A 23,939-nucleotide genomic window follows, 5' to 3' on the forward strand; every position below is an offset into this window, starting at 1 on the left:
AAGTCTATTCTTAAAAGTGTTGACTGAAGGAGCCTGGACCACTTCCTCCGGAAGTTTATTCTTCTATGCTCTGACAGCTCTAAGTGTAAAGAAATTATTATCTTTTCTGAATGACAATTTAGTGGTAAGAGTTTAAGAGAATTCCCTCTCAACTCATACCTGCTGTCCCAGAAATGGACAACAGGCTCGGATGCCTTCTTCCTCCATCAGCACTGCTCGTGGTCTTGTAATATCAACCCAATAACCAATAGAATTGTTCCCCCTTTTCCTATTGCTACCGCGATGCTACAACTGCTCTAATTACACGGGATCCGTCAAGGTCAATAATTGAAAAGGACACTTTGAGATTGCTTTGTCGTCGGTCACTATCAAAGAATAAAATCACGGATAATTTTCCAGCCACAGGACTGTATAAACATTGACTATAATTGGACTGTATTTTCAGACATATTACATTATAACACCAAAACAAACTTACGGACATTTTTAACCCATTCTGGGCGCTACGAGCTTGTAGGTCTGCTATTTTTGAAAAATCGTAAAAATGCGGCACAAATATATATTCTTTCAGAAGACTTTTTTTTTTTTTTTACGTCAGGTAAAATGGGTTAAATAATAATGTTCTCAAGAACAATAAAGTGCACAATAATTGTTACACACTTGGGTGGGTTCAAGTATATAGTATATAGTTAGTATAGTTACTGGGCGTAGTACTGACTGCATGCAGCTCTCAGCCTCCGTCCTGTGTGTGGGAGGAGACCTACCTGTTACCTACCCAGGGCTGGACTGAGACAAAAATTCTGCCCGGACATTTTCGCAGAATTTGACCCAGACTGGCCCACTACAACCAGCTTGCGGATACTCAACTGTCTTTTCGTGTCGAGGCCCATACAAATACTTGAATTACAAGCCCTTAACACCACCACATTTACAGTACAACCAACAGACCAACAGACAACAACAAAATGTAACATTTGGCCCAGACCGGCCCACCAGAGGGTCGGCCCACTGGGCATATATGCCTGGTACATCCTGTGGCCAATCCACCCCTGTACCATACCTGCCACCTCATCAAGCTGCACCAATCATCTGAAGAAGGCCGTCAATCAGCACCACTATTTAAGCATTGCTCACAGCTGTGTTCTGGCAGTGTGTCTCAGTTCCTCATACTATGTGCACGCTGTCCAGAGCCAATACTGTTGGACTCTAAAAGTTTGGTGTTCCCTCTCTTCTCTTCGTGTTCCTGTTGTTATATTGAGTCTCGTGTTCTCTTTGTGTTCCTGTTGTTCTATTGAGTCAGGTATCATTTGCAAGTATAGTGTTTATTACCCAAGTTACTGGAGTATGGGTGCCAGCTTTTTGTAACACGTCATCATTTTGATTAGCTTGGATTTGAGTTGTTAGTTTAGAATAGCATAATTTCTGTAACCTTTTCTTTTTCATGTTTGTTAGCATTAGTTTCTTGACCGGTCGAGATATTATCTTGACCGGTCGAGATATTATCTCAAACCAGGCATACTTAATCAACTGGTAAAAACGACATTTTAACAAATACTGTACACTTAAAAAAAATCTTCTTTTACCGATACTTTTGCTACTTTAGTACATTTTGACGCCAATAACTTTTGTACTTTTACTCAAGTCGATTTTGAATTCCGGACTCTCTTACTTGTAACAGAGTATTTCTATATTGCAGTATTGATACTTTTACTTAACCCATTTTAGGCGGAACCCCTTTTGGTGTTAGCATTATGTTATGATTTAGCTATTGAAAAATAGCAGATCTACAAGCTCATAGCGCGCCACCGAGTGGCGCGCTACGAGCTTGTGGGTCTGCTATTTTTGAAAAGTCGAAGAACGACTGACATAGAAACAGCTTTTTCAGAAAACTGTCAGGATGTAGAAGACATTTTTAGAATCTGATCTCAGGTCAAAATGGGTACTTTTCCCCACCACCGGTGGACAGGGCAGACGGTCAGAAGAGCTTGCACTGCGTCAGCATCGTGTATCATATGAAGCAGAGAAAATGTGGCCCTTTTTCCTGTCCGATAATCAGTTCCCGTTAATGCAGGATTCATCACGTTATCGCTAGCAATTAGCAACGACAATAACAATGTCCCACGGGACCAAAGCTTTATTAGAGGGGTCAGAGAGAGAAAGAGAGAGAGTGTTTGTGTAAGCCCACGTGTGAGTAATGCATGTTTATCCAATTATTTGTGTGTGCGTGTGTGTGTCAGCCCACCACAACAAGCCACTGGCTTTATTGCGTTGTGTGATATAAGCATAATAAGAGTAGGCCATATAGGCCTATATTGTGCGCACTTCATCTGCCTCAAAAGCGAATTAATTTATCTCTGTGCATGCCTGAATGCACAGACTGCACAGACTGCCAGACTGAATGACGGACGGTAACAAAAAATATGATGTTAGTCAAATTCCTGTTATAGTGTTATTTGCAAAGCAGCAGCTGTTGCGGGACTGTCGGAGGGGGAGGGGGGGGATGGGGTGGGTTGATTTATACGAGCAAAAAGGAATGCGTGGTCAGGAATTCCCTTCATAATCATATACGGTAATATAAGTTTGCGCATCCTGGCGCTTATTCCCAATTTCAGGGAAAAATAGCCTCGCACATGTTACCAATAAAGATATAATCATGTGGCCATAAACATTGATGAATTGTCTATTCTTCTATTCTGTACTACACCATCTCATCCACGGCTCTGGTTCCAGTGATCCAGCTGTGTGACACATGATTGTATTGTTCCACTTTTGCTTTGGCAATGTAAACGTACGTTTTCCCATGCCAATAAAGCCAATCGAATTGAATTGATATACATGTCATAAGTGATCGCGGAATGTGCTGTCACTTTGAATTGACAGCGACGTACATACCGATTCTAGAGGCAAATCTAGACCACCACTCTGTCCTCGCATCGAATCCTCTCCTCCTCGCTGGGGGCGGGGCTAAGGTGCGAGTGGATTTGCCAACTTGTAGACTTTTGTATTGTTCTTAATGAACTTTTAATCTGTTTAAATCAATGACGTCTTCCATACAGGAAAGGATTCCAAATAAGCCAGCTGGCTTCTTCCCTTCCTTGCATTGTATTTTTGTTCTTTGATATGTTATTGTCTATTTTTTGTTGCTAAATAAATAAACCTAAACCTAAACATAAATGACGCGAGGAGAGTGAGCGAGTGTGAAAGTTGTGGTATCGGAATTTGGCTTAAGGTGTGTTCAAAAGTGATGTTACTGAGGAGGAAGTGATGTCACTGAAGAGGAAGTGCTGATTCTGACAAGTCCAGGGAAAGACGCAGTGTGCATTCCGCACTTTTGCTTGACTTCCTCCTTACGCTGGACACACACACATGGCTCCAATGAACCGCAGCGGCCAATGAGGCATCTTCTTTTTGTCTCCACCAGGCCGAAGGCATGGGGAGAGAGTATGTTTTGCACTCCGTCCGTGTGTGTGTGTGTGTGTCCGTCCGTCCGTCCGTCCGTCCGTCCGTCCGTCCGTCCGTCCGTCCGTCCTTCCGTCCTTCCGTCCGTCCGTTATCAGCTAATCTCCGGCACCGTTGGCCCGATCCATGCCAAACTTTGCACACACACTCCCTGGATGCCAACGACGAACCTCTGCCCCAAATATTCCTCAACGGCCTGTTATAGCGCCACCATGAGGCCGATTTAGGCAAAACACATTTATGTAGATTACTCGTACACATTTTATCCATACATCACACAATTCGTTATACACTATCTCCATAGTCATGTGATCAACACGGAGCGGCACCATTTCCCATCTTCCATCCTGATTGGCTAAGATTGGCTTCCAAAGCTCACACGATTGGTCCGTTTCGAACAAAATGCCACAAATCACAAACACAGTGTGCAATTTCCGTGAAATTATACACGCACATTTCCACTAGGCCGAGGACAACATGCCACAATTTCTTTCCCCAAATCAGCCTCACGGTGGCGCTATAACAGGCAAATTCCTGTTTTTAGCTATAACTGCATCGATCTGTATACAACTTATGTATGCGCACTCCCTAGAGGCCATGGAAAAACATTGTCCCTGCATCCCTCCACATCTGCCGGTTATAGCGCCACCATTAGGCCGATTTCTGCAAAACACATAGCTTATGTTAGTCGCACAGATTTCATCCAAATCTTACGCAAATCGGTCCACATGATCTCTGTAGTCATGTGATGAAGACGAGTCTGTTGGATTTCTCCGATTCTACACTGATTGGCTAAGATTGCCTTTCAAAGTTTTCAGGAGTGGCCCGTTTCGTTCAAAATGCTGCACATCCAGAATTCTATCCTCAGAGATGCTATGAGTGGATCTGCATTTCCTCAACAAAATGAAGAAAATGGTTGCAAAAAAACTAAAACTAAAAAACGTGTTTATATTACTCCTAAACATTTTGCCAAACATCTCACACAGTCCTATCCTCCTGGTGGAGACCTGTGCCCAGAAGGGCACTTTTTCTAGTTAATACTGTATCTATGCTCAATATGACGCTATTGGAGCTCAATATGGCGGACGCCATGATACGATTACACATGCCCCAGAGCCGGAGGAAGCGTCTACGGTCTACCTTTGTGTGTAACCCATTCTGGGTGGGAACCCCTTTTGATGTTTTAAGCATTATGTTATACTTTAGCTATTGAAAAATGCTCGTAGCGCAGCACTCGGTGAGCTTGTAGATCTGCTATTTTAGAAAAATCGTGAAAATGTGGCGCACATTTGGAATATATATTCTTTCTTTCAACGTTTTTTTTATGATCAGCACTTTATTTGGATTTTTTACAAATACAGAAAACAGCAAACACAAACACAAGCAACAACAACAACAGCAGAATATGTATGCATGGACATTATGTATGAACACAGAAACATAATATAAAACAAGGATAGACAAGATAAACAAATAAAAATACAAATTAATCAAATTAAAAGTTTAAATTAGTTTACACGACCAAACACGCAGCATCATCAACCGTATCATATACTAATACAGTAAACAATCAAAAGGGCATTGCCTGACCATGGATCACATCAAAGACCTGCAACATGACTGAGGAACACGTTCCACTTCGAATCATATTTATCCAACTTAGTCCTGTACCTGTCTGTAGACCTTCTCGCAATTTGGTGTTGGGGGAATTTCTCACTTGAACTGAGTCAATGGGTCCCTAGACATGAAAAATCAACGAGGTGCTCGTCCGCCATAGTGCCACGAATGGCGCAATGGCCACATCAAAAATGGCCGCCATCGGCTATGATGAAAATACAACTTTTTTTATTTCTGCGTGTATTTGCACATGTAATACCTCCATCCTGACTAATTCAGGTGTGTGGAATTCATTTCTGATACTATTTTAATCGTTTTGGGTGATATTGACCTTGAAAGGTCATGGTCAAGGTAATTTAGCTATTCCAAAGACATTGGCCATTGTTAGGAGTAAAAATAAGTGCATTAAGTCTATTTCAACTAATTCTGACATTTATAATTCATTTCTGATAATGTTTTGACCATTAAGGATCATCTTATCATTGAGATATCAATATAAATATTTTTATTCAATAACTCAATTACGATTTTTGTCTTTACTTTCACTTTTATTATATTTCTCGTAATCATTTGTTTTTTTTATTATATCAAAAGACATTGAAAATACAAATATAACAATTATAAATGTCCCCCTTTAACTTTTATTTTAATTGGGTGCTTTAATTAGAATATAAGTCTATGCAGAAAATAAATGTGGTATACAAACAAAAATAATAACACAAAATGAAATAACACTTTTACTCAAAGTGCACAATTGTGTGCATGCCACTTTTACTCAAAGTGCACAATTGTGTGCATGCCAGTTAGTGTGATGGGTTTTACATGCATGAGACTCCAGCAGCACGGCAGCCACATTGGCATGCCAATTCTTTGGAGTTTGGCTGGATCATCAAGATCATCAAGAATGCTGTAGTCTCCAAAAGAGAAGGAAACTGGAATCTACATGTGACTACTATCAACGACTCTATGCCAATCTTTGCAGAATGTGACTGCATAAAGTACCTGGCATGGCTCATGGTATCTTGAACAAATAAAGGTTCTAGAGTTCACACATCCTGAGCTCTACTGGCGCTTCTCTGTAGGCCATTGAGTTGTTCAGGATCACCCAGGCTGGTTCTGCACTGTAGGAGGTGACATGAAGGTCGAGCAGACCATTCAGTGAGTGTGGGTCCAGGTGGCCACTATGTACAGTAGTAGGAGCCATACACAATGCAAATTCTGTGGCCGAATTTGAGCTCTTGTTCCACAAGATTTGGTCAATCACCAATGTCCTCAACCTTCTCACCAACAACCACACCATGAAAGACACAGAATGCCATCTCCAGCATGCACTGAGCCTTACATTCAATCGTAATGTGGCGAAGCTGATGGACTTTGTGCTACAGCGTCAGAATCCATACTCGATAGCGGTCAATGTGCCTGTGACACTGCACAATCTGCTCACAAAGCAGGCTGTTGACCGAGGGGTCGCTGCACGCATGCTAAACTGTCTAAAAATGGGGAGCGTGTGTACTGCTCATACAGACAAGAAATGTTAGTTGGGAAGAGACCAAGACAGTGACCACAACCATACCAAAGCGGAAGATACCTCATTTCAACGAGCAACCACAGAAGACACCAACAACCATTCTGAAGGAGTAGAAGTTAGTTTCGTCCAAATACATTGCCGAGAGTCGAGACACATAGGAGTATGGACATTGCTAAGAAGCGGGACATGAATATCCAGGAGATACTTACACATGATGTGCTCTCAGCATCTCCCCTGCTTGATGGTGACCTTCCAGCTCATGTCGACAAGTCAATTTACAATTTACAATTTAGGCATTTAGCAGACGCTCTTAATCCAGAGCGACTTACAATAGGCAAGAACAAAAAGCATGGGAATACATCACATATGTAACAAAATGCATTTATCGCGAAACATGCGTAAGCTAAGACCGTGACTAGAACATATCTATATAATGACACTATACATATAAACTATAACTAGAACATATCTATATAATGACACTATACATATAAACTACACATATGTGCTATACTATGCTGTACATATATACTATGAAGTGCTATGACTACATACAATGCACTTATTGTGCTGTCTACATGACATGCTATAAGTCTGTTTCAAATGCTATATAAGTCTAAGAAGTGCTGTCTAAGGGGGTAGGGTAAGTGCTATGGGCCATGATGGAGTCTGAAAAGGTGGGTTTTCAGACTACGGCGGAAGATCGGGAGTGATGCTGCAGTTCTGATTGCAACGGGAAGTGCATTCCACAGTTTTGGGGCCAGAAGGGAGAAGAGTTTGGGACGTGTGGAGCGTTGTCCCGGCGTTTTTAGTGAGGGTACTTCCAGCTTCCCTGCGTTGGCTGATCTGAGTGCGCGGGAGGGTTTGTAGGGTTCAATCATGCTGGCAAGATATGGGGGAGCCATACCTTTGGTTGCTTTAAATGCCAACATCAGAGTTTTGTATTCTGTGCGGGCAGCGACCGGGAGCCAGTGCAGGGAGCGGAGCAGGGGGGAGACATGTGAGAATTTTGGCTGGTTGAAGACCAAGCGAGCTGCGGCATTTTGGATCAGTTGGAGAGGCTTCAGTGCACATGCCGGTAGGCCAGTAAGGAGAGAGTTACAATAGTCAAGTTTTGACAGGACTGTTGTCTGGATTAGGAGCTGGGATGATTCCTGGGTGAGGAACGGTCTAATTCGTCGTATGTTATAGAGTGTGAACCTACAGGATCGAGTGACAGCTGTGATGTGAGTTTTGAACGAGAGCTGACTGTCCAGGACAACACCAAGGTTCCTGGCTGTTGGGACAGACGTTACCAGGGCGTTGTCTACGGAAATAGTTAGCTCCCGCATCGGGCAGGACTTAGCTGGGAAGAAGAGAAGCTCAGTCTTGTCTGGGTTCAGCTTGAGGTGGTTGGAGGACATCCACTGTGAGATGTCAGCCAGGCAAGCAGTGATGCGCTCTTCCACCTGGGTGGCAGAGGGGGGGAAGGATAGAAACAGTTGTGTGTCATCGCAGCAGATCGAATCTCAGCAGCTTCTGTCACACCACCACTGGTCAAAGTGTGGGTTTTGATCTGGACAGATAAATAGCAGTGCTATTTATATGTCTAGAAGCTATCAACACAGGATTATGCAAAGTCCAGAAAGGGGCTGAATGATTAGCCTACTGGTGATTGTATATATCCTGCTAGCCCCTTGTTCCAGATCAAAGAGGACAGATTGGAACAGACAAAGAAACACAGAAATAGTAGGAAAGACAGAAATAGTATAAAGTATAAAGACAGAAATAGTAGTATAAAGACAGAAGTACAAGATAGTGCAGAAAAACTGGATAGAAAGTTCCTACTGTGTTCAATTTCAAATAGCAGCAGATCAGCAGAACAGTCAAAACCTGCCAGTGAGATTGAGCCTGAACTTGACCTCACCCAATGGAGTCCAAAGTCTACTCTTGCCATTCATGTTGTAGTAGACTTCATGTCGAAAATGCGGCAGATGCCACTAGCACAATTCCCTACTTTAGGTGCTGTTAACAATGCCATCATCAGGTCAACATCATCCCTTTGCCAAGAGCCAGAGTTCATCCATATCATACTCTATTCTTACATTGCGATGTCTCTAAAGGAAAGGGTGCGCATGCAGCGCACAGATTCAACAACAGGAATCGACATTGTTGGCATGAACAGAGACTATCCCTCAGCAACTTGACAAATTCTGGGTGTCTGACAAACGGAATCTCCAGCTGCTAGTTCGGGATATGTTGTGCCATCAAGTCTATGGCAAATTTGGCAATGCTACCATCATTGTCAGCTTTGTTGTCTGTGATGATGAGGTGCTCCCAGCAAGAGATCCCAGACCTCTTGAACTGGATTGGGAGGCTGACACCAGATTGGTGGTGCATGTGGAGTGGGCTGTTCGAGTGAAGCAGAGCAAGAGAGTTGTCATACAGACACCTTCGCATTACTGCTACACTACACCCCATACGTCCAATCACTGGGGTTGAAGGAGATCTGGCTGCAGTATTGCACTGGCGAGAAGCTGTGCATGCTTCCACTGCATCAAGCAGTCTCTCGTCTTGGACCACCACTAGCAAAGACAGTGATCAAGGCACATATCCTGACTGGAGAAGACTGCATGAGCAAGGTGGGGACCAAACATGCAGCTATGGCTTCTGACCCAGTAAAATATTTAACTAACTTTGGAGAGTCAGACACCTTGACATAACAAGATGCAGCGTTGGCAGAGAAGTACTTGGTGCTTGTCTGGGCGGGGGCCAGGTCAAGTACAACTGCTGAGACATTTGATGACCTCAGGGTGGAAGCTATACCAGTGCCAGTGCTGGAATTGATGCTCTCCCTCCCACAAGTCGTGTGATCAGAGGTCACATCCAACAAGGTGCTTTCTGGTGCATAGGGCTTGCCACCTGCTTGAGACAGCAAAGGAACCCAAGTCAAGACTAGAGCCAATGGAACATGGATGGGAGGAGCACTTTTGTACACTCCTGCCATCAAAATGTCTGAAGCCCTTACCACCCAGTTTGCTCACAGTATGCAAGTGTGCAGGGAAGTAACACTCGCCGATGTGGCTGCTGTGCTGATGGAGTTCCATGCATAATATTTTGCCATGGAAAATCCCTCATGTAAAAAGTAAAAACCCATCACACTAACTTGCATGCACACAATGGTGCACTTTGTGCGAAATTGTTATTTGATTTTGTTTTCATTTTATGTGGGGCATTTATAATTGTTATATTTTTAGGTGCATGTCTTGTTATAAATAAAACAAATAGTTGTGGGAAAAAATACAATAAAAGTGACAGTAATGACAAAAATCGGAATTTAATTATTGAATAAAAACATTTATATTGATATCTCAATGACAAGATGATCCTTAATGGTCAAAATAGTATCAGAAATTAATTGAAAATGTCACAATTAGTTGCATTAGACTTATTGCACCTGTTCTTACTCCTAACAATGGCCAGGTTATGGCCAAGGTCTTCGGAATGGCAAAATGACCTTGACCATGACCTTTCAAGGTCAATAACACCCAAAATGATTAAAATAGTATCAGAAATGAATTCCACACACCTGAATTAGTCAGGATGGAGGTATTACATGTGCAAATACACGCAGAAATAAAAAAGTTGTATTTTCATCATAGCCGATGGCGGCCATTTTTGATGTGGCCATTGCGCCATTCGTGGCACTATGGCGGACGAGCACCTCGTTGATTTTTCATGTCTAGGGACCCATTGACTCAGTTCAAGTGAGAAATTCCCCCAACACCAAATTGCGAGAAGGTCTACAGGCAGGTACAGGACTAACTGATTATTGTCTCAGTGCCACAGGACGCCTTTGGACGCCTGTCCCTGGTGGCCGCGAGTGCCATTGGCGCCTTTGGACGCCTTTTTTCTTTTTTATCCATATTTTGAAAATTGCTCTAATCTGCATGTCAGGTGATGACATGCAGATTACATGCACAATATAATTTAATTTTCTTTCTTTTATTTATAATGGGCTTCGGTGGCAACGAGGGCCAAAACTGGTGTTCACCAGGTGGCACTGAATTAAAGGATAACCTCTCCAAAGCAGCCACAATACCAAGCTGAGTGAACCATACATGTGCTGGAGGCAAATCCTCAGACTTCCATTCCTTAACAATGACTTTCCTGCCCACCATTAATGCTGTATGAATCCAGTCAGCTAGAGGTGCGGGGAGATGTTCTAATGGCGATGGATCACCCAGAATAAAGAGAGCAGGTGTGTAAGGAATATCCTGGTTTGTGATTTGCATTATATTCTCATGAATAGCACACCATAGCGTCTGTCCCCTAGGGCACTCCCACAATACATGAATAAGTGTACCGGGGTCCTCATCACACCTCCAGCAAACTCTCTCTGAGCTTAGACTTGAACAATCTTGTCGGAGTCCAGTAGACTCTATTCATTATTTTAAATTGAACTAATCTGGTTCTAAGTTCACGGGACATCTTCTTTGAGTTCCGTAGAATCATCTTCCATTCACTGTCAGTAAAGGATTGATTTAAATCAACCTCCCAAATCCTCTTTACGCTTGAGGGCTGACCTTGGTGTGCTATCATAATTGAATAATATGTTGATGCCTCATGTCCAGTTCCAAATATAGCTAACACCGTTTTCAAAAGGTCAAACTCTGTCGGCATATTGGGGTGAGCTCTTACATTTGTCAATAGTAAATGCCGAATTTGAAGATATTTCCAGAAGTGATTACGTGGAAGACCATATTGATCAGTAAGTTCTGTGAAACTTTTAATTGTATCTCCCTCATACAGATCCTTCAGAGCCAGAATCAGAGCAAACGTTTTTTAACTCAAATCTTTGCGTCTGGGGAGGTCCCTGGAACAACATATTTTCAGATGGGGGTCGGAGGCCAAATACAGATAATTCTGGCGGTCCTTGACATGAAAAAGTTTGAGTACCACCGACATAGAAACATAAAATAGGGTTTTTCAGAAAACTGTCACGATTTAGAAGACATTTTGTAGACATCTCAGTCGAAATGGGTTAAGAGTAAAATATAGTAGACTGGATCACATGGGTTCATTTGTAATAGAAACCAGCCTTCCCACAAAGGCTACTGTAGAAAGTCTGGTCAGACGGGGATGGAGCTGCTATACAGATTACACAGGGCCTACATCAGTGGTTCTCAAAGTGGGGTCCGGGGACCCCCAGGGGTCCTTGAGGGTGTTTCAGGGGCTAAATGATAGTTTGGAACCAAATGGACCCTAATGGGACTGGACTGTAACTCTGAGTGTACAAATGGAACCAAATGGACCCTAACTGGTCCATTTGTACACTCACATTGATTTTACAATATAAATTGGGGTCTCAGAGATAGAAATGCCATTCAATGGGGGTCCGTAGCCTATTGCATATCAAACTGGGGGTCCTTGAAATTAAACTCGTTGAGAATCACTGCTAGAGCAGTACAAATCTTCTCTTCTGGGGGTCCTGGCGTATCTTTTCAAATGAGGGTCCGCGAGCTTAGTGTCAATTTGGCGGTCCTTGACATGAAATGGTTTGAGAACCACTGGCCTACATGACATCAGGGGTTATCAATATGTCTGTAATGTGTACACATGTGATCATAAGACGCAATTACTGAATAGAGGGTATGCGCGTGACATCATCATCATACCCGGAAGTTATGCGGGAATGCCTACTGAGTGACAAAAAACTACTTTCTGGCCTTGACAGCCCATACATCCAAACAGAAAAGTCCTATTTGATTGAATTAAGTGACTTTAAACAACATTAAATTCACTTTGTCACTCACTTTGCCACTCGATCTGCCATTCACTTCATGCATGTGCATACCCTCTATTCCAAGTCTCTTCAGAATATGTAGGACACTTATTTACTTTGAGTCCAACTAGTAATAGTGGTTCTCAATGTTTTTATTTGAAAGGGCCCCCTTAACTCTGAGTGTACAAATGGACCCGTATTTGGTTCCATTTGTACACTCTGAGTTACAGACCTCTGGTATAGAAATATTCCACCCATTTTGTATGTCTGTGGCAAAAATGGAATTTGGACAAAAATGTTTGAGAAACAGTGAGTGTTACGCCAGGGCTCCACCGGACGCGTTGCGTCTCCGTCGCGTCGCGTCAAAAAACGCACCGGTTCAATTTTAATGCACGCGTCGCGTCTCCGTCAACGCGGGCAGTGGAGCCACCCTTCATTGATTAAAAAGGGAACATTCCCTGACGGTGACGGAGACGCGACGCTGACGCGCCCGGTGGAGCCCGGCCGTTAGAGTAGGTGTAAAGGAAGGGGCAGAGGACACAGCCCTGAGCAGGGCCGGATTTACCCTCCCAAGGGCCCCCGGGCTAGACAACATTTCAGGGCCCCCCTGGGCTGTGCGGTGCATTTCGGTCGCGTGGCTTTTGCCGCACGGCCGGAAAAAATTGCCGTATTTTGTTTTAATTTCGCTGTAATGTTGGGGTACCCAGCCCCGCCAAAAGAGAAAGGCAGGCAACTAGTCGACATTGGCAGGGGTTTCCACAGCTACCCCACAACACAGCTTCACTGTCTTTTTGTGATGCCCCCGGGCTGCAGCCCACCCTAGCCCAATGGTAAATCCGCCTATGGCCCTGAGGGACTTGACGGATGTTGAGAACAGTTAAATAATCAGACGGAAGCGTCTTTTCAAGTTCATTAGCTTTATTGTTCATGCAAAGCTCCAGTCGGTGATGTTTGGGCGAGTGAACGTCTAGATGGATCATCAGGGTGTTCTGATGGATGGAAGCTCCATGCATGAAGGTCAGAAGTACTTATAGATGGATCATCAGGGTGTTCTGATGGATGGAAGCTCCATGCATGAAGGTCAGAAGAACTTCTTGTTCCTGGAACGGCACAAAGCATGGATTCATGTTCTCAGTGAGTCGCCAACGACCATTTTGTTTGTTTGTCTTTTGAATAAAATTCATATTTTAGTCATCTGACAAGTTGACTAGTCTAGTTTTAGTCGACTAAATATCATAAGATTATAGTTGATTAAATCTACAGCTGATTTAGTCGATTATATTTTATTTTAGCGGTGCCTTGATGATGGCGTCGTAATGCCTGATTTTAGACTTGGTTGCATGCTGAAAATAGCCGATCTACAAGCTCGCAACGCGTCGCAGCGTGATGCGTCGTGAGCTTGTAAATCTGCAATTTTCAGACCACAACACTTGACCGCAACCAAACAAAAAATGACTTGTCTTTTGGTTAGATCAGTGATACTCACAGCAGCCGTACAGTCTGTTGAGCCGGTCGATGTCGGCCTTGCTCATCTCTTGAGCCTCTCCGAAAGCAACGTTGGAGTTGGGGATGGGCACCATGGTGGCGCGGCCGTTCCAAGAGAAGGCATACCTGAAAGAACGAATGAAACATCACCACAACCAGTGTTGTTCAAGTTACTTTTAAAAAGTAAAGAGTTATAGTTATAGTTACTTATCTAAAAAAGTAACTTTTTTTAGATAAGTTACTTTACTTTACTTTACTTTATGAAAGTAACTTGAAAAGTTACTTTACTTTACTTTAAAAAATAATAATATAAAAAACGATTTAAAAGAAGGTTTTTTGTTCTGTCGCACAGTAAGAGAAAAGACAACTCCCTCCTAACATTATGAAATGTAGTGGAACAATAAAACATGTTCAGAAATGTTGACAGGCATTGTAGCCTCAACTTGCCTTCAAAACAAATGGTGCTGTGCAAATTTGCAATATGAAAAAAAATAATAATAATCAAATAAAAAATAAGTCCATATAGGCCTATCTGCAGTGGTAGAGAGATATTCTAATTCATCAAATGTATTTTTGAGCTCATCTTCCATTTTAGAATATTCACTGTTCAGGTATTTGGAAAATGTATTTCTGCACATTGGCCCTGCTTTCACTAGTATTTTGCTGACCAGTGCTCTGAAAGGAACAGACTCCACCGTTGAGGGGAAGCATTTCCTCAACAACATACCTGGCAAGTGGCAATCATTTTGTCAAGTTGACTCTTGGTGACATGCCTCTGTGGCGATTTAAAATCGATCTTTGTCTGTTTTGGTGATGTGAGGCAGCCTAGCTCATGGACTGATTTAAGATGCTTTCTGTGGACAATGCTTTCTGTCGGCCACATAATTAGCATTTTCACCTCAATGCTTTTCTCGGGGGGAGAGGGCAGCACTATCACTGTGCCCGGGGAGGTGGCCACAGGTCCCCGTTAGCATGCAACAGTGTGCAAGGCTAACGCACGGCTAACGTCAGGCACTGTGCTGCGCAGGAGGGACGCAGCAGTAATAATAAAGGCAGTACGGGGAATCGAATCACACACAGCGGGGACACTTTAACATGGCATGTTAAAACATTTCTTTGACCCGCAAGTACTCAAATAATGCTTGTATTTCCAACCCACAAAGCATCCGATCTCGCTGTCGTCCGCATTTGCCATTGTAGCGTGTGGTAATAATGTTCGTTCAACCGGCGTTTTCTGTGTATGCGTTACGAGGGTTTGTGTGTCTGAGTTTAGAACTGTTACCACAGCCATACGAAAGACCCGCCCTACTCTGTCAGACTGTCTCTGATTGGCTTACCCTGAAATCTGTCCCTACGTTAGCCAATCAATGACCTCTTCTGCGACGTGCTTTGTTCATCAGTTAGAGTGGTCTCAGAGGCTAGTATGAGAGCACACTGTCAACAGAGTACAACACAGAGAGCGGCGCGCTCTCTCAGCAGCAGTCAGCAGCACAGAGCCTGTATGACAGACTCACAGCGCTGTATGGGGAAACTTTTCACTTGGATCATACATTGACATAATAACGCTATAACGCGGGTAACGCTCGGACAATAACTATAAGGCCGTTATGGAATAGGGAAATGTAAAGCCTCCGTTACAAGTTACTGCAAAAAGTAGCGCCGTTAGGTAACGTAACGTGATGTAAGGGCGTTAGTTACAACACTGACCACAACACACGTGGACAATAAGTGTCACTGTGATGCTTAAGCCCAAACCACACCAAAGGGTCGGGTTGGGACAAAACGTTTTTTTTTAAGGTAGACCACACCATTGCAACTCCTTGCAACTTCATTGAGTTGCATTGGTGTGGTTTACCTTAAAATCCGTTTTGTCCCAACCCGAACCTTTGGTGTGGTTTGGGCTTAATTAGAGAGCAGGGGTCATCGCCATGTTGGCTTATTAGTGGACATTTTTGTTTTGCCACGGACATGATAAAACTACTATTACTAGAGACACAGGAAGAGCTATAGCCCTAACAGGTCTGTAACTCTGAGAGTATGCAAATGGACCCTGTGGGTCCATTTGGTTCCATTTGTACACCGAGCTATATGGGAGTCCTTGCGAATATAAAAGGTTTGAGAACCACTAGTAGTCTACTGGGTGGACTCCTAATATGCCATAGTGTCGTAGTAAATTGGTTCCACATAGAGACTTGACATTCAGCAATTGGGTCTTATGATCAAAACAAGAAATACTGGTGTGTAATACATGGCGTGTACGGACATAATGATCCCAGTTAGAGAGGGCAGTGATTCAAATACTGTAGTTGTGTTGTACCGCAGTATATATTTACTAGAGCGGTGCCCGTTGGAGCCTCTACAGTGGTGCCCGTTGGGCACTGGCCTACTTGGAACGATGCAAGTTGGAAATGTATGCCCCACCCAGATATTATGTCTGTCCCTTTTATGCCAATATATGTCAGGCATGCCCAAATATGGAGTCTATGCAGACGTCAGAATGATGCCAGAACAGGCCAGCTCCATATATGGACACTGGGCAGGGGCCCTGCATGTCCAGAGCCTGGGCAGAGTCCTTTTGGGGGGCGGTTCTGGACAACCGTGGGTCCGCCCGACTAGACAGCAGGCACTGCACGCCCTGTGGTGGGGTGGAACGTGTGTGTCGAATTTGAAGTCGCTGGAGCGAACAGTTCTCGAGTTACGTGGCTTACAACAGTACGTTCACACACACAGACAGAGACTTGGTGCATTTATTGTTAGAGACACACACACACACACACACACACACACACACACACACACACACACACACACACACACACACACACACACACACACACAGTAAGGTCTAAGGGTTTAGATGTTTAAAGACAGACCTCTCATACTGCATGACGGAGCCGTAGTCGTAGCCAGTGTTCTGGTTCAAAGTGTTGATCTTGTCGAAGTTGTATTTATTTTCTGGAAAAGTGAGATGCAGCATAGAATTACAGATAAGCTAATACGAAACAAGATCATAGATGTGAGTTGTTGTTGTTGTCATCAGTTACAGCCTGCGTAAAGGTCTAGCTTTTTACGCACGCACACATGCACGCACGCACGCACGCACGCACTAGCTCCTCGCCACTCGCCCTACACACTTCCACTCGGTATGAGCAGCATAGAGTTATAAATAATAGAGACGGCACCGGAATTGGATGGATGGATAGATATCCATTTATTGCAAAGTTTGCTAAGAGGATGTTTAATCAGCGTGGAAGTGTGTAGGGCGAGTGACGAGGAGCTATAGTTTCAAAAAGGGGGCTACGGTACCATTGATGGTGTTACCCTAGTAGACTCTGGTGTGGTTGTCTCTTGTCGTTGTGTATTTATTTGTTCATGGTTGTATCTTGTATGGCATGTATGATATGTTTTATAAGTTGTATGATATGTTGTGTTGTGTTTATACTGGGCAGGAATTTCAGGGAGACAAGGAATGGCTGTCATTGCCCCTCAGTTTGGCCCTGTGTTGTCATGTCTCTTTCATGTCATGTAGGCACCACGCACCAGTGTCTCTTTCATGTCATGTAGACACCAGTGTCTCTTTCATGTCATGTAGACATCAGTGTCTCTTTCATGTCATGTAGACATGAGTGTCTTTTGTTGAGATTCTGAAATGTCTAAAAATGTCTTCTACATCCTGACAGTTTTCTGAAAAAGCTATGTTTCTATGTCAGTCGTTCTTTGATTTTTCAAAAATAGCAGACCTACAAGCTCATAGCGCGCCACTCGGTGGCGCGCTATGAGCTTGTAGATCTGCTATTTTTCAATAGCTAAAGTATAACATAATGCTTAAAACATCAAAAAGGGTTCACGCCCAAAATGGGTTAAACCAATCCAGTGACTTTGATTGGTTGGATCAGCATGGATCAGATTGTAAATACCATAATGTATGTATTTCACTTCAGATAGTGTTATGTTGTAGTGTAGTGTTGTATGTGTGTAGTGTATCATGTTAGGGTCGTGTTCCTCCTACCAGGGCTGATGTTCTCCCACGCCACTCTGATGTGGTTGTCTCTGTCGCTGCGTGTCTGCTCGTGGTTGAAGCCCAGAGCGTGGAGCAGCTCGTGCTGAACGGTGCTGTGGTACAAACAGCCCTGGCGAGCCAGAGACACTGTCTGACCGCCGCCCTGGCGACCCACATAGGAGTAGCAACTGTAGACAAATACATAGGAGGTTACACGTATAGGAGTAACAACTACTGTATACACACAACTGATGAAAAGCAAGGTGGCATTATTATTTTAGCTACGGTGATTTCATGCCCTAGTTAGTACGCGCAGATACTGTAGGTCCTGGTACGTGTGAATAGGGGCCAGGGGAAGGGAACTGTTGAAAAACAACATGCTGATGAAGGCATGAGTAGCCAAAATGCGTCCGTTTGTCAGATATTGGTTCAGTTTGACCCACCAGTTTTGAAGATACAGCTTATAGAGATGTCTTGCAGAAAACAGCGAGTTGAGAAAACAGGCTTGAAAGGTTCACTTCTGTGGTCTCTAACATTACACCTAGCTACATTTATTTCATATTTACATGTCGATTTCAGCTCTGACACTTATTTCAGACATGCTCTAGTATGTGAAGAGTCTGCCTGTGCTATCAACTCATTTTGGAAAAAGAAAAAAAGTTTTTCTCTTCTGGTGAAAAGCTGAATTTGCGCGATGATGGCAAAGAAAATTCAGTGTGAGTGCTGACTGGTTCTATAAAGTAGTAGTAGGCCTAGTAGTACATTTTATTTCGGTCCATGTAAAAGAGCAGATATGTTCTAAAACTGTCGATAAACTGTCAATTATACTGTTGAACCAGGCCTTATAACACTGCCTGTCACCAGGCTGGTCTGCCACACTTGAACACTGTTCTTTGACTGACTGTTTTTCCTGTTGTTGGCTTGTGGAGTTACCGTACCATCATGTGAAGAGCAACAGCTCGGGTGTCCAACCCCAAACCGAAGGAGCACACAGCCGAGCCCAGAAGCAACAGGTGTCATGATCCCCGCTTACCCGCTGTCGGACTCGATGCTGAGCCATTCGTTGTCTCCGTTTCCATAGGGTCTGAACCGGATGCAGGACACCTGGGAGAAGGACTGCAGACCGCGCTCGATGATGGCTTTCTCTCTGGAGGCTGATGAGCAAAAAAGAACACCATGCATGATTCACTTCAACATGTAACCCACTGCACATCAATGGAGAGCTTCATCAAACCACAGCCTGCTTAGAGACAGCTGTAGAAGGACTGGAAAACAAGGTATGGAAAACATAACTAGTGATGGAGCTCGAAACCTGAGCCCATTACAAACTCGATAACACATTTATTGAGTACCCGGTGTCAATAAGCTCTGGGCTTGTCGAGCCTGTTATCGAGCATAGTGGCCCATGACGTCATGTTTAAACCATCAAGACAAAAGAAAACAAAAATTTAATCTAATCAACCAGGCTGGCATGACATGTCTGTCTAAAAGTGGAATTGATACCTGCCAACTACTGTAGCGCTGCTTGGGGAAACAAAATTACGCTTAGTTAACAGTTTCTTCAATATTATCTTTCAAATGTAAAAAAAGGTCACTCGCCTGTCTGTTAGAAAAGTACTGTATTTGAAGGCCATAGTACCTAGGCTAGAACATATTACTCCAGTTTTGGCTTCACTGCACTGGCTTCCGGTTGTTTTTAGGATTGATTTTAAAATTATTTTACTTGTTTATAAAGCTCTCAATGGTCTCGCACCTTCCTACCTACATGACTGCCTGCCTAAATATGTCCCAAACCGCCCCCTAAGGTCTTCCACTGCGGGCCTGCTCGCTTTGCCTAAAAAAATGGCAACTAAAAAATACGGGGAAGCAGCTTTTTGCTTCTACGGGCCGACGGCGTGGAACAAACTCCCACTGTACCTTCGACAGGCAGCCTCTGTAGACATTTTTAAAGCGCAGCTCAAGACTCACTTCTACACTCTTGCTTTTAATTGATCTTTTAATTTTTTTGTTATTCATGTCCTCACTGTATTGCATTACTGCTCTTGTTTTTTTAATGTTTATGCCTTGCTTTTCTTTTCTTTTTTCTCCATTGCTCTGTAAAGCACTTTGAGCTGCATTTCATGTCATGAAAGGTGCTATACAAATATACAAAGTTTTATTATTATTATTATTATTAGTAAAATGTAGTGCAAGTGAAACAGCTGAAGAGACATGGTGATGTTATAGTAATACGGTGAATAAGAATTAACGAGCTCCGTCTTTACACATAACATGGTAGACCGGAGTAGTGAACACAAAGAGAGCCGAGTCCATTTTCTGTTTGTCCACGTCTTGGCACACTTGAAGGTTTGATTAAAAGGGTCTATATGTTATGTTATGTTATATAAGGCCCTGACTTTAAATCCGGAGGAGTTAGGCCTCAGTATTATTACTTTAACCATTGAACCATTTTGGCTCTCGCATGGCCTTATTGGCTAGTAATGACATTTATACATTAGAATAAAAATGACAGAAAGGAAATACAATTTTGCTCCAAAGCATTCGCTGTAAGTGCCCTTATCCTTTTGACAGGAGTGGAGAAAAAAGGGGGAAAAAAATAATTTTATTCACAGAAGTGGTCGACACAACACATTTATGTGAAATGGTTATTGTGAAAAATGTGGCAGTGAAAAAGTATCTTTAATAATGAAATGAATGCATGCTACTGTACATCCATAGTGGTTCTGTATGTAATAATAGATGTAGGCCACAGTCAGATCTGGTCACTAATGGTTCTGGATGTAGTCATGGATGTAGTGCAGGTGTGCCCAAAAGGTAGATTGCGATCTACCAGTAGATCACAAAGGCTGTGCAGGTACTGTAGATCACATGACATGCCCCTAAAGAGTATTTCATTTAAATATATTGAAGAAAATAAATTATAAAAAAAAAAAAAAACATTTCTCCCCCTCTATTTCCCATTCCAAGTGCATTTGTCTTATACTGTACAGAATGTAACACGAACTCTACTATTCCGAAGCCCCCTCAGGTACATATTTAAACTATTTTCAGCAATGGTATATAATAATTGATTTGGTGGGTAGATCTTGCCGAGCTGGTCATTTTGAAAGTAGCTCTCAAGTCAAAAAGTGTGGTCACCCCTGATGTAGTGTAAATATACATACAGTAGTGGTTTGCGATGTAGTAAGGGACGTAGACTTTCCCGTCGCTCCATTTCTCCCACAGACATCCATAAGACGTGCAGGGATCGGCGTTCTTCCCCGCCTCGTTGACGGCGATGTCTCCTTCGACCAGTCTGGGCTCGTAGAAGTTGGGCGCTGTGTCACGTGAGAGGGAGAACGTGCGTTATTGGACGGTGCAAGCGTGAGATAACAATGAATTGGGTTGACCGGACCCCGAGTAAGAAAGCATTATTTTATACTAAATCCTCCAGTTTTCTGAAATAAATATTTTCAAAAATAGCAGACCTACAAGCTCGTAGCGCGCCACTCGGTGGCGCGCTATGAGCTTGTAGATCTGCTATTTTTCAATAGCTAAATTATAACATAATGTTTAAAACACAAAGGGGTTCCCGCCCAAAATGGGTTAAAAAAAATAGATCTGTAAGCTCATGGCGTGTCACATCTATGACTCGTCTCGGCAGTCGCTACGAGTTGGAATAAAATGTGGATATTCCAAACAAACAATTCCATAAGACGTACTTGAAGAATCTTGTCGGATTCATACGTCACATCAAGGCTTTTATTGAGTAGGCCCTAAAATTACGATGCCCTTGATCACGGGGAATTTTGGGTACTTCTGATTCCGCTTTTGGGTTTTCCTGCCTGAGGACTACAAATCGGTGACTACAACATGATGTAAACTACCATCCGCTCCCGACCGGATCATAAACCCATAAAAGGAATGCTTCCCAGGCTATAGCTCTCTGCAGTAGCTCTCTTACAGACATTGTTGTTGTACAGTAGTTGTGTATTATATTGTATTACTGTGGGCCGGCGGTGGCTCAGGGGTAGAGTTGCCGGATGGTAACCGCAAGGTTGCCAGTTCGAACCCGGGCTCCCCCAGAGTTAGTGTCGAAGTGTCCTTGAGCAAGACACTGAACCCCTAATTGCTCATGATGTGCTGGTTGGTGCCTTGCATGGTTTCCGCCGCAATCGGTGTATGAATGTTTGTGAATGGGTGAATGTAATGCACAAAATCTATGTAAAGCGCCTTGGATAAAGGCGCTATATAAATGCACCATTTTTGTCATTTATTTCTTTACTGTGTGTTACAGTGTGTAGTACCTACTGCGGTCTCTGTTAGCCCTCGTCAGTAGTTCTCCTACAGACAGCTCCTTTGTCGTGTCCTCTTCAAACTCAACATCTGAACAGACACAGTAGTCACACAATTAGAACAAGAATTCAAGAAAGAGTAATGCGAAAAGGCAGTCCGATGGCACAAGGTTCCACAAAAGTAGACGGGTCCGCCAGTACATTTTGGGGTATTGTATTTATCTCCAAAAGTTCATTTGACAGTGCAAGCCAGCAACACATACTAAAACTAAATAACACTGGCCAAAACAACGTTCCACAAATAGGAAACACTTATTAAAGCTACACTTAAGACTTCACACAGTGACAATAAAAAACCCAAATTAAAAACCAAAATAAACATACAGTATTTAAAAGTCTTTCAATCAACATGTGTACATACACGTGTCCTAGATTGTGCGTGTATGTGTATAGGGCACAGGCTGACCTGTGACAGATAACATAAAACATTTATACTGATATGGAAACCTAAATTATGTTGTTTTTTTTGTGATTCAAATAAAAAGTAAAACAAATTGTAAATCATATATTATGTGTCTTACCTTCCTGTAGACAGCCACAGTGAACGGTGGAAAAGAGAAATACATGAATGAAATGTTGTCATAAAAAGTCAAGTAACGTCATATAATAACAGTTTGACATTTTGTAAGATTTGTTTTGTGTGTGCGTGTGCGTGCGTGCGTGTGTATTAACCTCTTCAGCCCTGGCAGAGGACACCAGTAGGAGGGCCAACACGGCCCAGGAGAACCTCAACACAAACATGACTGGAACAGACCTACACACACACACACACACACACACACACAGTTGTCAGGCATAAACCTAAAATTGTTTCTAAATGAACGCCCTGCCTTGTCATAGAAGACTGTTACACGGAAGTAGTGAAAATAATCCACAAGCTCACAATTTGCCACGATGCGTGACTTCACGACACGACTTTTAGATCTGCTATTTACGAATAGATACATTTCCTGAAAAGTAAACGTTATGGACATACGTGTACAAGGGTTCACCAGACAACGACACTATATTGTATTTGGCCCATTACCTATTATTATTGTATTATATTACATATTTGTATTTATTTTTCATTTTAAATGCGTTATAAATATCTCGTCTTCTTTCTGCAGTGTCGAGAAGACAATTAGAAGATAATTACCGGTAGTTTAAGCTCACTTGGCAGCTTTAAGGAAGGCCACTCGTTAAGCCCATCTGGGTTATTTTATTTTCATACAAATGTATTTCATCCCATTTGAAATTTCCTTTGTTTGTTTTTTTAATGTACACATGTGCAAATAAACTAAACTAAACTAAGACAAGAGTGTCGCACAAAATTTGTGAAAATAGCAGATCAAGCTCACTGTGAGCTTGCAGATCTATTTTCAAATGGATGAAATGTATATTAGGGCTGAAGTGGTTCTGTATGTTTTGTCATAAGTAACTAGTAATTAAAGTTCCCACAAATGGGTCCCGACGCACTGTTTGGGAAACAGTGCTTTACACCACTATACAAACTAATGTTTCTTACACGTTCAAGAGGACATCTCTCAGATGCATATACTATTTGTTTTAAATTAAATTAAATGAAAACCAAGGGAGTAAAAGAGCAGAGTTCTTACCATCTCTAAGATACATATACTATTTGTTTTAAATTAAATTAAATTAAAAACGAGGGAGTGAGTTCTTACCTCGATGCTTCCAGAAGTAACAGGTGTCTGCTTCACGTCAACACCAACCTTTAAATACTCCAACCTGTACTGGTGTTGCCATGTC

At 42.7% G+C, this 23,939-nt stretch overlaps 1 protein-coding gene across 1 annotated transcript; it reads right to left on the reverse strand.

The window, feature by feature from the left end:
* Positions 1–8,827: 8,827 nt before the first annotated feature.
* LOC306932171 (hatching enzyme 1.2-like) lies at positions 8,828–22,928 on the reverse strand (the record flags this gene model as incomplete). Its single annotated transcript, XM_079513869.1, has 10 exons — positions 8,828–8,993; positions 9,280–9,505; positions 13,855–13,979; positions 16,727–16,808; positions 17,863–18,041; positions 18,887–19,007; positions 21,018–21,170; positions 22,144–22,218; positions 22,709–22,712; positions 22,860–22,928. 10 exons carry the CDS (start codon positions 22,926–22,928, stop codon positions 8,828–8,830), a joined length of 1,200 nt encoding a protein of 399 aa, XP_079369995.1.
* Between the last annotated feature and the right edge of the window lie 1,011 nt (positions 22,929–23,939).

The sequence above is a fragment of the Electrona antarctica genome, assembly GCF_951216825.1.
Source record: "Electrona antarctica genome assembly, chromosome: 11".
In the NCBI taxonomy this organism is placed as follows: domain Eukaryota; kingdom Metazoa; phylum Chordata; class Actinopteri; order Myctophiformes; family Myctophidae; genus Electrona; species Electrona antarctica.